The 16809-nt window shown below is 34.0% G+C and overlaps 2 protein-coding genes across 4 annotated transcripts in view; one reads left to right on the top strand and one right to left on the bottom strand.

The window, feature by feature from the left end:
- CMC4 (C-X9-C motif containing 4) overlaps nt 1-16809 on the top strand; it is an 88814-nt gene that overhangs the window by 31311 nt on the left and 40694 nt on the right. The window lies entirely within an intron of this gene.
- Nucleotides 1-16809, bottom strand: part of BRCC3 (BRCA1/BRCA2-containing complex subunit 3) — a 52962-nt gene that overhangs the window by 5134 nt on the left and 31019 nt on the right. For 2 of the 3 annotated variants that reach the window (XM_032475589.1, XM_032475590.1), the window contains one exon: nt 8951-9025. The exons of the other annotated variant lie outside the window; for it this stretch is intronic. In XM_032475589.1, the coding sequence (XP_032331480.1) occupies nt 8951-9025 (75 nt within the window). The remainder of the gene's footprint in view (nt 1-8950; nt 9026-16809) is intronic. 3 annotated transcript variants of the gene reach the window in all.

Genomic DNA, 16809 nt, shown 5'->3' with positions numbered 1-16809 from the left:
AATAATGCTTCAGTGAACATGGGAGTTTAGGTATCATTTTGAGATGCTTTATATCACTTCCTTTGGATATATACAAAGAAGTGGATCCATTTTTAATGCTGAGTTGTCAAAATCAGATGTTTTCTATAGTTTATTTAATAGACATTTGGGGACACAGCATACTTCAAAGATTAAACATCCCCCTAATTCATTTAGTAGCTCGATTTCAAAGTAGTCAGAGTTCAAACTGAATTCATCTGGGGAGCAAATTGGAAGCACATTTGCAGAGCCAACATTCTGATAGAAATTCTGAAGTCACTTTGTAAACTTAACAGAAGCCTTAGAGGCTCAAAGTCATTACACTCACTCCCCAGACAAGGGACAGATCACTAATTAATACTGTTTTCAGTCAGGGATTTGCCAGTGAGGTTGAACACATTGATCACGAAGCCTGGGAAGAGGAACTTTAGACTCTTCAGTGACTCCATCAGATTCATCATGTAGAAGGGATGACTCATATAAATACGCTCTTGTTGTAACACAGTGTTCACCAGTTGCCCTCACTTCCCATTTTCTCCCCTGGAGGGAAAATAGGTAAGTAATACACAAATAGTTCCATTTTCATGCTAGAATGGGCTTGTTACCAAGGCCAACCAATCTACCTCTACTTACTTCTCACCCCAAACACACCTAAACTCCACCTAACAGTGGGTTCAGTGGAGCATCTGGGTTGAGGGTCCTAGCACTGTGTGGCCTCGTTGGCACATGGTGGTACATCAGCATAAAATCTAGCTCCCTCCCCTCTCTTTCCCACCCAGCAGAATGTGTCTGGGCCCCACACCACAATCTAGATGGAACAAAAATGATGGAGGATTACAAGTGCCCTCCCCTCCTCACATCCAACTAGTCAGGGAGAAATTCATGGAGTATGCTGTGTGTGGGTTGAACACACTACTTTGAGTATATACTTTCAGGAAGAAGACAAAAAGAACTTTAAACAAATTTTGACCTCCAATTAGTAGGTTTTTGCATTACTCAGTTTAGGCTGCTATAACAAAAATACCAGAGACTGGGTGGCTTCAACAACAGGAATTCATTTCTCATAGTCCTGGAGGCTAGGGAGCCCAAGATCAAGGTGCCAGCTGATCTGGCTCTTGGTGAAGGCCCTCTTCCTGGTCTGCAGACAAATACCTTCTTGTGTCCTCACCTGGTGAAGAGAGTGATCATCTCTCTTGTGTCTCTTCTTATAAGGGCACTAATCCCATTCAGGAGGGTTCTACCCTCATACCTAATTATCTTCCAAATGCTCCACCTCCAAATACCACCATATGAATTTGGGGGTGGTAGGGGGACACAATCAGTCCATAGCAGTTTGTTTTTCATAGTGGTATAGATTAGCAATTCTGAAACTGCTTTTTGTACATTCTAGGATTGAGCAATAAGTAAACATATTATGGATAGGAGGACTAAGTTTCTCCATGTCAGAGGAGAGAATTGTAAATATGGAAAGAGAGAATGCTAGAATGAACCCTAAGGTGTGCGAATGGATTGGATTATCGGTTTGAATTCATGGTGTGTGTGTGTGTGTGTGTGTGTGTACGTACATACATACCTGCATGTACATACATACATACTTTTTGCCAGCTCCATCTACTGAGAGTCTAGAAGCTACTAGAGTAGTAATAATGGGTATACCTAGCACCCAGACCTTGGTTTCTAAATACCATTTTTAACTTGAAGGAACCACAGTACAGGCTAGAATGAAGGGATGGGGACCAGACTTACCTCCTTCTTGAAACAACTAAAAAAGTATTTTTTAAAAAGTGAAACAGTGACTCACAAGATCTTGGAAAAAAGGCAGTGAAGGACAGTGAAACCTGGGGGATTAGAAACAAGCTTGTTTCTCCATGAAGAAAGTTTCCAGGCTACAGCACAGGGAGGGGAACCCCACCTAGAGCTTGATGGTGTCCTTGAGTCGAAAAGATAGAGCCAAGGCTCTGGGAAAGCCAAGGAGGCTTGAATTTGCAGTGCAAAGGACTATAGAAGAGACAGCTGCAAAGAGAAAGAACTCCAGAGATCTTTGGATGGTCCCGTTCAAGTGCTCAGTTGAGTAGCAACCAGGGCATATATGTAAAGAAACTACACAAGGCCACAGAGATAACAACCTAGAAGGAATAAAGGGATAAAGGGAATAAGTACTATCCTCAAAGTATACCCAGGGCCAGGAACAGTGCCTGTTCCCAAGAGCCTTAATAGGAAATCTCATAATTCAGTAGATGACAGAGTATTAAAAAGGTTTGTGCCTATGAGCAGGGAAAATGAACCTTACATTAAATACTGCTTTGTTTTTGCCTGATAAAGCTTAAAAGCAAGACCCAAAAGGATCAAACCATTTCCTATTAACAGCATCTCAAAACAAAGCTCAAGAATATTTAAAGGAATATCTAACACCCAAAAATGTAAAATTCAGAATGTCTGCATCCAATCAAAAATTGCCAGGCATGCAAAGCAGCAGAAAAATCCAACCCCTGAGAGAAAAATCGAATGAAATTGACCCAGAAATGCAACAGTAATTAGCAAAGACCTTAAAACAGATATTATAACTATTCTGTATATTCAAAAAGCTAGATGAAAGACTGAACATGTTAAGTAGACAGAAAGAAAGAAAAAAAGACTCAAATCAGACTTTAAAACATGCTTGAGATAAAAAGTAACACTGGATAGGATTAACAGAAAATTAAACATTACAGAAAAAGGATTAGTGAACCTCAAGGAACAACAATAGATCACAAATAGGAAAAAAAAAAGACTGAAAAACAATGAACAGAGCATCAGTGAACTGTGAGACAGTATTAAGTAGCCTAAATATGTGTAATTGAAATATCCAAAAAAACCAGACTTGCAGACTTAGTAAACAATCTTCTGGTTACTGGAGAAACGGGTGGGAAGGGATAAACCTGGGAGTTTGAGATTTACAAATGTTAGCCACTATATATAAAAACAGATTTTTTAAAAGTTTCTTTTGTATAGCACAGGGAACTATGTTCAATATCTTATAATCACCTTTAATGAAAAAATATGAAAACGAATATATGTATGTATATGAATGACTGGGACATTGTGCTGTACACCAGAAATTAACACATTATAACTGACTGTACTTCAATTAAAAAAAATAGTAATAATTTTAAAAATTTAAAATACAAATACCCAAAGAAGAGAGAATGAAAGAGAAAAAATTTTGTAGAAATAATGGCTGAGATTTTTCTGAATTTGATGAAAAATGTAAACCCACAGGTCTAGGAAGCTCAATGAAACCCAAGCACAGGATACATGAAAACAATTATACCATGGTACCCTATAATCAAATAGTTTTAAACCAATGATAAAGAGTCTTAAAAGAAGTCAGAAAAAAGCCAAATTAAGTAAATAGGAAAGGGTAAAGATGATTGCCACTTTCTTGTTGGACAGTGGAGAAATATCTTTATAGTTCTAAAAGACAAAAAGGTCAACCTAGAGTTCTTTACCCATTAAAAATACGTTTTAAAACTGGAATTGAAAAGATAACCAACTGTTTGTAAAGTAAAACTAATAACAACATATGATGGGCTTATAGCACACATACAAGTAAAATGTATGACAGCAGTAGCACAGAAGCCAGGAGAGAAATGAAGTATAGTGTTGTAAGGTGCTTAATACCACATGTGAACTAGTATAATATCACCTGAAGGCAGACTGTGACAAGTAAAAAGAAATGTAAACCAATATTTCTCTACCAGGGGTGATTTTGCCCTGCAGGGAATATTTGGCATGGTCTGGAGACATTTCTGACTATTACAACTGAGGAAGTGCTACTGGCATCTAGTGGGTGGAGGCCACTGATGCTGCTCAAAATCCTACAATGCATAGAACTTCTTGCCACTATAGTTATCTGGCCCATGGTGTCAATAGTGACAATGTTGAGAAACCCTGCTATATACCCTAAAACAACCACTAAAGCAATATAACAAAAAATTATCACTAATAAACTCACAAAGGAGATAAAATTAAATCATAAAAATTATCCAATTAATCCAAAAGAAGGCAGAAGAAAGAGGAAAAAGTAAACAGAAATTAGATGAGCCAAATATAGAAAACAAATAGCAAGTTGGTAGATTTAAGCCTAACCTCATTAGTAATCATATTAAATGTAAAGAATCCAAATATGTCAATTAAATGGCAGAGATTGTCAGATTAGATAATTCCTAGACCCAACTATATGCTAACTACAAAAAAATCACCCTTTAAATTTAAAAACACAAATAGGTTAAAAGTAAAGATACAACATGTTAACAAAACTCAAAAGAGATTAAGTATGGCTATACCAATATCAAAATTGATTTCAGAGCAAAGAATATTAACAGGGATGAAGAAGGTAATTTTGTAATGATAACATGGTTAATTCATAAAAAATACAAGACAGTCCCAAACATGTACACATATAATAACAGCTTCAGAAGATATTGATAAAAACAGAAGAACTATGAGGAAAATAGACAAATGAACAATTTTGGTTGGAGATGTCAATACCCTTCTCTCAAAACTTGATAGAACAGTGGACACAAGTACCACCTGACCTATAGAAGAGTCTCCTTATTCCTAATCACTGTTTTTTTTTTTTTTCAAGATTCAGGCCAGTTGTAGTACAGAATGTGCCACATTTTGGATTTGTTTGATTATTTTCTCATTATTACACCCAGGTTTGGCAAGAGTACTACATAGGGTTTGTTGTACATAGGTGTTGTTGCATATATGAAGTTTTAAAAACTCATTCTTATAGAAAATCTTACTAAATACATAAACAAAAATATAAAGCATGAGGTTAAAAAAAGAAACATTCTAGCTTGGTTTAAAATCAAATTTCCCCTTTCCTTTCTTTTTCCTTGTGCTTAAGAAATGAGTACAATCAGAGGGGAGGGTATAGCTCATTGGTAGAGTGCATGATTAGCATGCACGAGATCGTGGGTTTGATCCCCAGTACCTCCATTAAATAAATAATAATAAACCTAATTACCTCCCCCCACAAAATAAAACAAAAACAGAAATGAGTACAGTATTCATATTTGTACCCATATATTTGCTGGCATTCTGTCACCTGTGTATGCATTGTATTTTAACAAAAAATATCTGAAGGCCAAAGCTTTTCTCTTCCTTTATTTTTCCCAAAACATGTATTCCAGTCCTCTTATGTCTTATTACCACAAAGTAAATTATATTTAAAGAAGGGGAGGGGGAATCAGTATTGGAAATATTTAAGGGATGAATTGGATAGGGAAAATCAGCATTGGAAATTAAGAGAAAAAGGCAATTACTAGCTTAGGTGGCCTCTGGAGAAATTATTACTATATAACCTCAGACTGCACACCAGCTATTAAGTTGACTAAATGTCTTTATTTTTATTGATTTTGCCCTTTATATCTCTAAATAAGAAACAACAAAGAGATTTTGATTACCTTTTTAAAAAAATATTGACATAATAGATACTTATAAGCACACTCCACTCAACATCAGAATGCATATCCTTTTCAAATGCACACAGAAAATTAACTTATAAAGACCATATTCTGGGTCATAAAACATTCTCAATGTACGGCATATGGAACATAGTCAATAGTACTGTAATAACTCTGTATGGTGACAGATGTAACTTGACTTATTGTGGTGATCATTTTGTAAGGTATAGAATTATCAAATCACTACGATGTGCACCTGGAACTAACATAGTGTGGTAGAACAATTATATATAATTTTAAAAATTAAATATAAAATATGTGTAAACAAAACATTCTTAATAATTTTAATAGGATTCAAGTCACAAAAAGTATTTTTTCTGACCACAATGGAATTAAATTAAAAATCAATAACAGATATCATGAAAACCCCACAGTATTTAGAAACTAAATAACATACTTTCAGATAACTTGTAGATCAATGAAGAGTTCAAAAGGAAAATTAGAAGAGTATTCTGAACTGAATAAAAATGAAAACACATACCAAAATTTGTGGGATACAACTAAAGCAGTACTTAGAGAAGGAAATTATATAATAGGAAAGAAGATAGGTCTCAAATAAAGGAACTCAGATTCCATCCACCTTTTAAAAACTAGAAACAGAAGAACAAATGAAGCTCAAAGTAAGCAAAAGGAAAGAAATAACACAGATCAGAGTTGACATAAAAGCAACAGTAAACAGAAAAAAAGAAAACCAATGAAACCAAAGATAATTCTTTGAGATACTCAATAAAACTGTTACACCTCTAGCCAGATTTATCAGAAAAGAGACACAAATTACCAATATAGGGATGAGAGAGATGACATTACTATAGATTTTACAGATAATAGGTAAAGGATAAAAATATTATGAACAAATTTATGCCAATAAGTTCAACTACTTGGATAAAATTAATAAGTTCCTTGAAAAACACAAATTATCAAAGCTCATTCAAGAAGAAATAGATACCATGAATAGCCCTATACTATTAAATAAATCAAACTGGGAGGTAAAAAATGTTCCCACAAAGAAGTCTCCAGGCCCAAAAAGCTTGACTAGTGAATTCTACCAAGTACTTAAGGAAGAAAGAATATCAATTGTACACAAACTCTCCAATTAAACTGAAAAGAAGGCTATACTATCCAACTCATTTTCTGAAGCCAACATTTCTCTGATACCAAAGCCAGAGAAAGACCTTACAAAAAAGAAAACCATAAACTAATATCCCTTATGTACATAGATACAAAAATTATTAACAAATTTTTAGCAAAGCAAATCCAGCAAAACGGAAAATGAATAATTCATCTTTGTTGATGGGGTTTATTCCAGGAATGCATGGTTAGTTTAGTAATAAAAATCAATCACTGTAACTTATCAATGTTAACAGACTAAAAAAGAAAAAGAACTATATGATCATCTAAATAGACATAGAATGAGCATTTGATAAAATAAAACATATATTATTGATGAAAAAGGAAACTCTCAGCAAATAAGGAATAGAAGGAAACTTCTTCAAAGTGATAAGAGAATCTATGAAAAATCTTCAGGTAACATCATACTTAATGGTGAAAGTTTGAATGTTTTCTCCAAAGATCAGGAACAAGGCTAGCATGACTGCTCTCACTGTCATGAAATTGTATTCAACAGTTTATTAGAGGTTTCAGTGAGTGCTGTAAGGTGAGAAAAATAAACATAAGCATCCAGACTGGAAAGAAAGAAGTAACACTGCCTTTATTCACAGATGATGATCTATATAGATAACCCAATGGACTCTTCAAAAAACCTAGTAAAATTAACAAGTGAATCTAGCAAAGTTGTAGGATACAAGCTCAATATACAAAATCAAACGTGTTTTTGTATAGTAGCAGTGGAAATAGTAGTAGGAAACTGAAATTAAAACAACAGTATTTACAACAGGATAAAAATATGAAATGTTTCAGGATAAGTCTGACAAAGGATATGCAAGACCTGTATACTGAAAACTACAAACCATTGTGGAGAGAATTAAAGACCTAAATAAATGGAGAGATATACCATGTTCATGGAATGGAAGACTCAATATCATTGAGATGTCAGTTTTCCTCAAAATGATCCATAGAGTCTATAATCCCAATCAAAAATCCCAGCAGGCTGTTTTGGAAAACAGCCTAGTAATTTCTTAGAAAGTTAAATACACCTACCATATGATTCAGCCAGTCTGTTGATAGATATTTCCCCAGGGGAAGAGAGAGCGTATATCCATATAAAGACTTGTACACAAATGTTCAAAGCAGCTTTATTTGTAATAGACAAAAACTGCAAGTAACTCCAAACATCTATCAACAGGTGAATGGATAAACAAATTGTGCTAATATTTAGACCATTTAATACTATTCTGTAATAAAAATAATGAACTATTGATACATGCTATAACATGGATGCATCTCAAAATAATTCTGTTGTATGAAATACAACATACTCTACTCTATATTCTACACAACATATTCTATGATTTTATATACTTCTTGGACCAGAGTAAGGGGATTTTTCCTACTATAAGGGATATTATTAGGGAAACTGGTGAAATTAGAATACCATCTACAGATTAGATACAGTATTATATGAATTTTAATGTCCTGATATTGAATGTTATATAAGAGAATGTCATTTTTTTCTTTAGGAAATATCCACTGAATTGTTCAGGAAAAATTATCTATAGGTATAAAGAAAAAAATTATAATGAAAATAAGATAAAATTCTGATATTTGGGGAATTTGGGTGAAGGGTACACAGGAATCCTTTGTACTGTTCTTGCAACTTTTCTGTAAATCTGAAATTATTTCAAAACAGAATATAATAAAACATTAAAAGTCATAACTAAAAGAATCAAAACACTAAGGACAATTTCTAAAACTGAAAAACAGGTAACAGAAAATTAGTGTAATAAATGGCAGGAGAGGTAAAAAGAAATTAAAAGTATGGCAAAAAGAAAGCATAAAAAATGGCAGGAATACTGCCACATATATCAGCAATGATAATAAAATGAATGTATTACACTCACCTATTAATAGACAGATGTTCTGATTGTTTAAAACCAAATAACTCAAGATCTTGCTATATTCTACTTAAAAGAGATATACCTGAAATAAAACAACTGAGGGAGGTTGAGAATAAAGGGACAGGAAAAGTTATAACAGGAAAAGGATACTAACAAGAACTACAACATGCAACAAACAGGCAGTGGCAGAGATTGCTAGCTGCCCTAACCCAAATGTCCTTGGTAACAGAATGCCAATCTTCAGCCAAGACAGAGCTATCTGACAGGCCTCCCTGATACCTTAAGTGTGGCCACGGAACTAAATTCTGCCAATGAGATGAAAATAGAATTGCTTTCTGGGGCTTCTGGGAAGGTCACTTATGAAAAATTGGCTGAGCTGGGACCAGCCATCTTTTGCCCTCCTACCTTTCCTCTTCCTTCTGGCCCTCAATGGAGATGTGCTGGCTGGAGCTCCAGAAGTCTCGTGGACCATGAGGGGACCTTAGGATGGAAATCATACACCAAGATGGTGAAGCAGAAGATAGGTGCTTAGACCCCTGATAATATCACAGAGGCCTGGAATATCTATCTCCAGACTTCTTCCCGAGAAAGAAAGAATCTTTCTTGTTTTAAACTAATTTTATTTATTATTTAATTTTTCCCTAGTATATGTAGTTGAATCTAATCCTAACAGAACAGTGATATTCTTTAGAAAGAAAGAATTCAAGACATACATAAATATATACATACATAAATAGGACAAAGAGAGCTATTTCATATTTTATAAAGGTAAAATAAAGCAGGACAATATAAAAGTCATGAATCTTTATGCACTAACAATACACCTTCAAAATTATAAAGCTAATCCTGACTAAAATACAGGAAGTGGACAAATTTAGTTATGATGGGAGGTTTATACATATCTCTCTCAGATATGTATAATCAAAACAACAAAGAATGAGGAAGGATATAAGCTTATTCTAACAAGGATATACAGGACTTGTGCTCAAGAAACAATACACATTTTTCAATTCATAAAACATTATAAAAATTTACCATGTTTTAAATAAGGGGTCAGCAAACTTTTTATACAAAGACGAAACAGTAAATGTTTTAAGCTGTGGGGGCCACAGGGTCTCTGTCACAACCACTAAGCTGTGCAAATGGGCATGGCTATGTTCCAATAAAACTTTGATTTCCAAAATAGGCACCAGGCCCATGTGGCCTACAAGCTGTAGTTTGTGGACCTCTGATCTAGGTAACAAAAGAAATATCAAAAAATTTATATAAAGATGATATCACACAGGCCACAGTTACCATAATATAGTGCTAAAAATGAACATAATAGCAAAAAATATGCCCCCGAAACCCAGCCCAGATATTCACATCTAAAATCTTTAAATGCACTTCTAAATAACTCTTGAGTTGAAGAGAAAAACAGAAAACACAAATGAATTGGAAGTAAAAAAAACAAACAAAAAACATTGGAACTACTATACAAAACCTATGGAATGGAGCCAAAGTGAAGAGGTACATTTGTGGCCTTAAATGTATTTATTTGAAAACAAAAGAGACAGAAAGTAAACTTAGTTTTCACCTGAAGAATTTAGAATAAGGATAACAGTAAGAACAACACAGCAACAATGCAACATACAGAAAACAGAAGGAAGAAATTAATAAAGAGAAAAGCAGAAATTTTTAAAAAAGAAGAAATCTGAGATACTCAGTTGATCAAGAGAACCTAAAGCTGGTCCTTTGAAAAGACCAACAAAATAGATAGACTTTGCCAATAAAATCAAGAAAAAAGAGAAAACACAAGTTAACAGTGTTAACAATGAAAAAGGGAACATACTTAAAGAAAGACAGACCACACAATCATCCACTCAAGAAGTATTTACTTAATGGCTACTATGTGACAGGCCCTGACACAATACCCACAGTCAATGATCTAGTGAGAGACCATAACAATAACTTTACAGTATACTTAAAATAAACGTCAAATAGCTAGGAATAAATTCAACAAAAGATGCTGAATCTATACTGAAATAAAGACAACAAGTAAAAAATATACAATAGTGGTTGCCAGTGGATGGAGGTAGGGGAAAGGAGAGTTGTTATTCAGTTATACTAGATGAGTAAGTTCTAGAGATTTGTTGTACAACATAGTGCCTATAGTTAACGACAAGGTATTGTGCATTTCAAAATGTGTTAAGAGAGTAGATCTCATGTTGTCTTCTTACCAGAAAAACAAAATTAAATGAAACAAAACAAAAACAATGAACACAAAGAAACTTTGGAGGTGTTGGATATGTCTATTACTTTGATTGTGGTGATAGTATGATGTCTATTTACATATGTCCAAATTCATCAAGTTGTATAAATTAAATATGTGCATTTCTTTGTATATCAATTATGCCTTAATAAAGCTGTTAAAAAACAAACAAAACAAGAAAAAATAGCACTGTGCAGCAAAAATAAGGTCCTAAAGATTAAAGTGATTAAGAAAAGACAACAGAACACTCAATGAGTGTCATAATTTTAATTGTTCATGATTATCTCTATTATTTTATGTGTGATGACATTCAAGCCCTATGTCTGATTTATATGTAAGTTCTAGATAATTTGTAACCCAAAGGAAGACAGAAGCAAAAATTTAAAAGCAGAGTGCAAATAAAACAAGGATAATAAGGCTCAGGAATTCAAACAGTACTTCTAGTAAGGACTGGTGATCCTGTCAGGGTCTTCTAAAGTTAAATAGATTCAGGATTTGACATTCTTCAAAGGAGACAGAGTGAGCATTGGCCTTGGTCTTGCCCAGCAACATGGTCTTGGATGAGCCACTTTACTTCTACAGACTCAAGTTTCTGAAAGACACTCAATGATCTTTTAAAGTACTTTATGCTTGGGGGAGGGTACAGCTTAGTGGTAGAGCACGTGCTTAGCATGCACAACGTCCTGGGTTCAATCCCCAGTACCTCTGTTAAAAATAAATAAATAAATTTAAGTACCTCCCCAAAGAAATATATATAGTTATATATACATTTACACTTTAGGCTCTAATGACTGATAATTCCATTCTTCTTCTTTTCTTCCATTATGATAGCGTTTCTCCTTTATAAGATTAGCACCATTTACTCAGTGTAAAATGAGAAATACATTCTAAAACTCTGGTAGAACTAACATGGAGAATAAGTTTCCAGCTAAAAACTTTCTCCTCAAGCAATGTACTCCCAAGTAGATTTTCCAGACCTCTAATCTTTACCATCTTACAAAAATAAAATTGTTCTTCATACTTGAAATGCTTCCCTTAAAGCATTCCAAAGTTCAGAGAAAATCAGTGCTCTGTACTTCAATTAACAATAATCATCTTTGCTGTGCAGAAGCTTGTAAGTTTCATTAGGTCCCATTTGTTTATTCTTGCTTTTATTTCTATTGCTTGGGTAGATTGCCCTAAGAGAGCATTTTTGAGATGTATGTGAGATAATGTTTTGCCTATGTTTTCTTCTAGGCGGTTTATTGTATCTTGTCTTATGTTTAAGTCTTTGATCCATTTTCAGTTGATTTTTCTGTATGGTGTAAGGGAGTGTTATAGCTTCATTGATTTACAAGCTTCTGCACAGCAAAGGAAACCATAAGCAAAAAAAAAACAACCTACGGAATGCAAGAAAATTTTTGCAAATCATGAAACCAACAAAGGCTTGATCTCCAGAATATATAAGCAGCTCATATGACTTAATAAGAAAAAAACAAACAACCCAATCCAAAAATGGGCAGAAGACCTAAACAAGAAATTCTCCAAGGAAGAAATACAAATGATCAATAGGCACATGAAAAAATGCTCAATATCACTAATTATCAGAGAAATGCAAATCGAAACTACAATGAGGTATCACCTCACACCAGTCAGAATGGCCGTCATTCAAAAGTCCACAAATGACAAATGCTGGAAAGGCTGTGGAGAAAAGGGAACCCTCCTACACTGCTAGTGGGAATACGGTTTGGTACAGCCACTGTGGAAAACAGTATGGAGATTCCTCAAAAGACTAGGAATAGACTTACCATATGACCCAGGAATCCTGCTCCTGGGCATATATCCAGGAGGAACCCTACTTCAAAAAGACACCTGTACCCCCAAAGTTCATAGCAGCACTATTTACAACAGCCAAGACATGGAAACAGCCTAACTGTCCATCGACAGATGACTGGATAAAGAAGATGTGGTATATTGATACAATGGAATACTATTCAGCCATAAAAAATGACAACATAACACCATTTGCAGCAACATGGATGCTCCTGGAGAAGGTCATTCTAAGTGAAGATGGCCAGAAAGAGAAAGAAAAATACCATATGAGATCGCTCATATGTGGAATCTAAAAAATAAAAGCGAACATAAATACAAAACAGAAACAGACTCATAGGCATAGAATACAAACTTGTGGTTGCCAAGGAGGAGGAGGGTGGGAAGTGACAGACTGCGATTTCAAAATTTGTAGATACTGACAGGCATATGCAGAATAGATAAACAAGTTTATACTGTGTAGCACAGGGAAATATATACAAGATCCTGTGGTAGCTCACAGTGAAAAATAAATGTGACAATGAATATATGTATGTTCATGTATAACTGAAAAATTGTGCTCTACACTGGGATTTGACACAACATTGTAAAGTGACTATAACTCAATTAAAAATATAAAAAAACAATAATCATCAATCATCCATAAAGAATAATGCCATCAACAAGAACATATAGTTACCTAGAGGAATTCATAAGCAGTTGCAGACATTTTCAGAAATGAAAACACCAGATGCAGTATCCCACTTGCATCCCTGCATTTGCTTTCCATCTAGTGAAATAGCTATTATCTTTTTCCCTTGCTGAAAGAACGGAGACTGAAAAACAGAGGGTCTCTCATCTTAATTCTGCTTCTGATGTTTTATTTATTTATGAGCTCTCATCTTGCATGTAATTTTTTTCAGGTTTCCTGAGGTATAACTGACAAAAATTGTATACAATTATAGTGTACAACTTGATGTTTTGATATACATATAAAACTGTGAAATAATCACAACAATCAAAACAATATATCCATCATATCATATACAGTTACCATTGAGGGGGGAGGGGTAAAAACACTTAAGATTTACCGTCTTACCAAATTTCAAATATTCAATACAGTATTGTTAACTATAGTCACATTGTTGTACATTAGATGTCCAGAATTTATTCATCCTGAATAACTAGAACTTTGTACCTTTTAACCATCATCTTCCCATTTTCCCTTCCCATTTTCCCCTCCCCTGAGCCCCTGGCAACTACCGTTCTACTGTCTGGTTCTATGAGTTTGATTATTTTAGATACATAAGTAGAATCATGCACTCTTTACCCTTCTGTGATTGGCTTATTTCATTTGGCACAATGTCCTCCACTTTCAAACATGTTGTAAATGGTAGGATTTCCTTCTTATTTAGGCTGAATAATATTTCATTGTGTGTGTGTGTGTGTGTGTGTACATCTCTGATGATTGATGATGTTGCCTTTTCATATACCTGTTGGCCATTTGTATGTTTTCTTTTGATAAATGTCTATTCAGTTCCCTTGCCCACTTTTTAATCAAGTTATTTGATGTTTTTTTGTTGTTGCTGTAATTGAGTTTCTTGTATATTTTAGATATTAATCCCTTATCAGATACATGGTTTGCAAATATTTTTTCCCATTCCATAGGTTGCCTTTTTACTTTGTTGATGTTTCCTGTGCTGGGGAGAAGCTTTTTAGTTTAATGCAATTCTACTTGTTTTCGTTTTTGTTGCCATATCAAAAAAAATTGCCAAAACCAATATCAAAAAGATTTTTCCCTATGTTTTCTTCTAGGAGTTTTATGGTTTCAGGTTTTACATATAAGTCTTTAATCCATTTTAGGTTGATTTTTTTTGTATAGGGTGTGAGTAAAGGGTCCAATTTCATTTTTCTGCAAGTGGAAATAAAGTTCTCCCAAAATCATTTATTGGTTTTATTGTGTACTGTTTGCACTCTTGTCGAAGATCAATTGACCATAGGTGGGTGGGTTTATTTCTGGGCTCTCTATTCCATACCACTGATCTGTGTGTCTGTTTTTGTGCCAATACCATGCTGTTTTGATTACTGTAGCTTTATAGTATAGCTTGAAATTAGGGAGTGTGATTCCTCCAGCTCTGTTCTTCTTTCTCAAGATTGTTTCCACTATTTGGGGTCTTTTGTGTTTCCATACAAATATTAGGATTTTTTTTGAAGATTGTTCTTCCTATTTCTGTAAAAAAAAATATCATTGGGATTTTGATAGGGAATGCATTGACTTTTTACATCACTTTAGGTAGTATGAACATTTTAACAATTTTAATTCTAATCCATGAACACAGTATATTTTTCCATTTATCTATGTCTTCTTTAATTTCCTTCATGAGTGTTTTTACCATTTTCAGTGTGTGTGTATGTATGTATGTATATGTATGTATGTATGTGTGTATATATATGTGTGTGTATATATATATACATGTCTGACTTTGGTTAAATTTATTCCTAAGTATTTAATTTTTTTGTTGTTGCTATTGTGAATAGGATTGTTTTCTTAATCTCTTTTTTGGATAGTTCATTGTTTGTATATAGAAACACAACTAATTATTGTATGTTGACCTTGTATTCTTCAGCTTTACTAAATGTGTTTGTTAGTTCTAAAAAGCTTTTTTGTTGAGTCTTTAGGGTTATCTGCATATATGATCATGTCATCTACAAACAGGTAAATTTTACTTCTGATTTGGATGCATTCTATTTCTTTTTCTTGTCTAACTTCTCTGGCTAAGACTTCCATTACTATGTTGAATAGGAGTGGCAAGGGTGGGAGTCTTTGCCTTGTATTGGATCTTAGAGGGAAAGCTTTCATTTCCCCTGATTATGAAGTTACTTGTGGATTTTTTATATATGACCTTCTTTGTGTTGAGGTAAGGTCCTTTTATACCTATTTTGTTGAGAGTTTTTATCATGCTTTTTCTGCATCAAGTAAGATGAACATGTGGTTTTTATCTTTCATTCCATTAATGTGGTATATCATAATGATTGATTGGCATATGTTGAAACATCATTATATCCCAGTGATAAATCCCACTTGTTCATGGTGTATAATCCTTTTAATATGCTGTTGAACTCAGTTTGCTAGTATTTTATTGAAGATTTTTGCCTCTCTGTTCATTGTGGTATCTTTGCCAGGCTTTTATTATCAGAGTGATGCTAGCCTCAAACAATGAGTTTGGAAGTATTCCCTCTTCTGAGTTTTGGAAGTGTTTAAGAAGGAATGGCATTAATCCTTCTTTAAATATTTGGTAGAATTCACCCATGAAGCCATCTGGTCCTGGGCTTTTCCTCCTAGTCCATCTTGCATATGTCACCCTTCATGTAATTTATAATGTATGCCAGTAGTTACTTCCCTTCTGGATATATCACAAAGATGAATGAGTATTGTTTTTTAAGTTATTTTTCATTATTATCTTTCTGCATGGTGGGAGGTTGGCCTTATCTGTATACACACAAAAGCTATAAGCTTTGGAAATGTTGCTGCATTTAGAGAAGGGAAGATTTTGTGCAATTGGAATAATTTTAAATTAACTAATGGCTCACAAGATCCCTAAGATGCTGGGAACATTCTACTTTTATCCCTTTGGATAAAGACAGGAGTATAAACTTCAAAAAGGATGTTTATTAATACAAGATATATAATTGATTATGTATATGATATTGCACTAATCCCTCAAAGTATAACCCACCATTATAAGTATTTAAATGTTAACTCTCTCACAGTATTGTGTGTCTTTGAGTTGTTCTCAGCTGAAAAAAATTATTGAATGTTCATTTATTCTTTCCATAATTAATTCATTCATTCATTGAATGTTCATTCTTTGCCTATGTTATATTTTCTGTGTTTCTGTCCAGGTTGCCCTCTTCCTTTCATGAATTCCTAGGTCCCTCAAATTTCCTATCACAATGTTTATTCCTTGTACTTTATAGTTCAATCTTGGGCAATACATTTGAGATTCTCTGTAAAAATAGGAACTACAGCTTTTAATTCTTTGATTTCTCTCTACCACTTCCTGTAGGAAATAAACTGCTCTAAATATCCTCTAACTATCTTTCTTAGTAAACAAAGGCCCTAATTTTTAGCTGGTACATTGCTTCTAAGCTAAAATACTTCTTAGTATCTCTTGCAACTAGTTGTTACCATATAACTGCTAGCCAATAAGACATTTATGAAAAG

This window comes from Camelus ferus, chromosome X, assembly GCF_009834535.1.
Source record: "Camelus ferus isolate YT-003-E chromosome X, BCGSAC_Cfer_1.0, whole genome shotgun sequence".
Taxonomy (NCBI): Eukaryota; Metazoa; Chordata; class Mammalia; order Artiodactyla; family Camelidae; genus Camelus; species Camelus ferus.
Note: the sequence above shows the minus strand (reverse complement) of the source record. Positions and strands in the feature narration are given on the sequence as shown.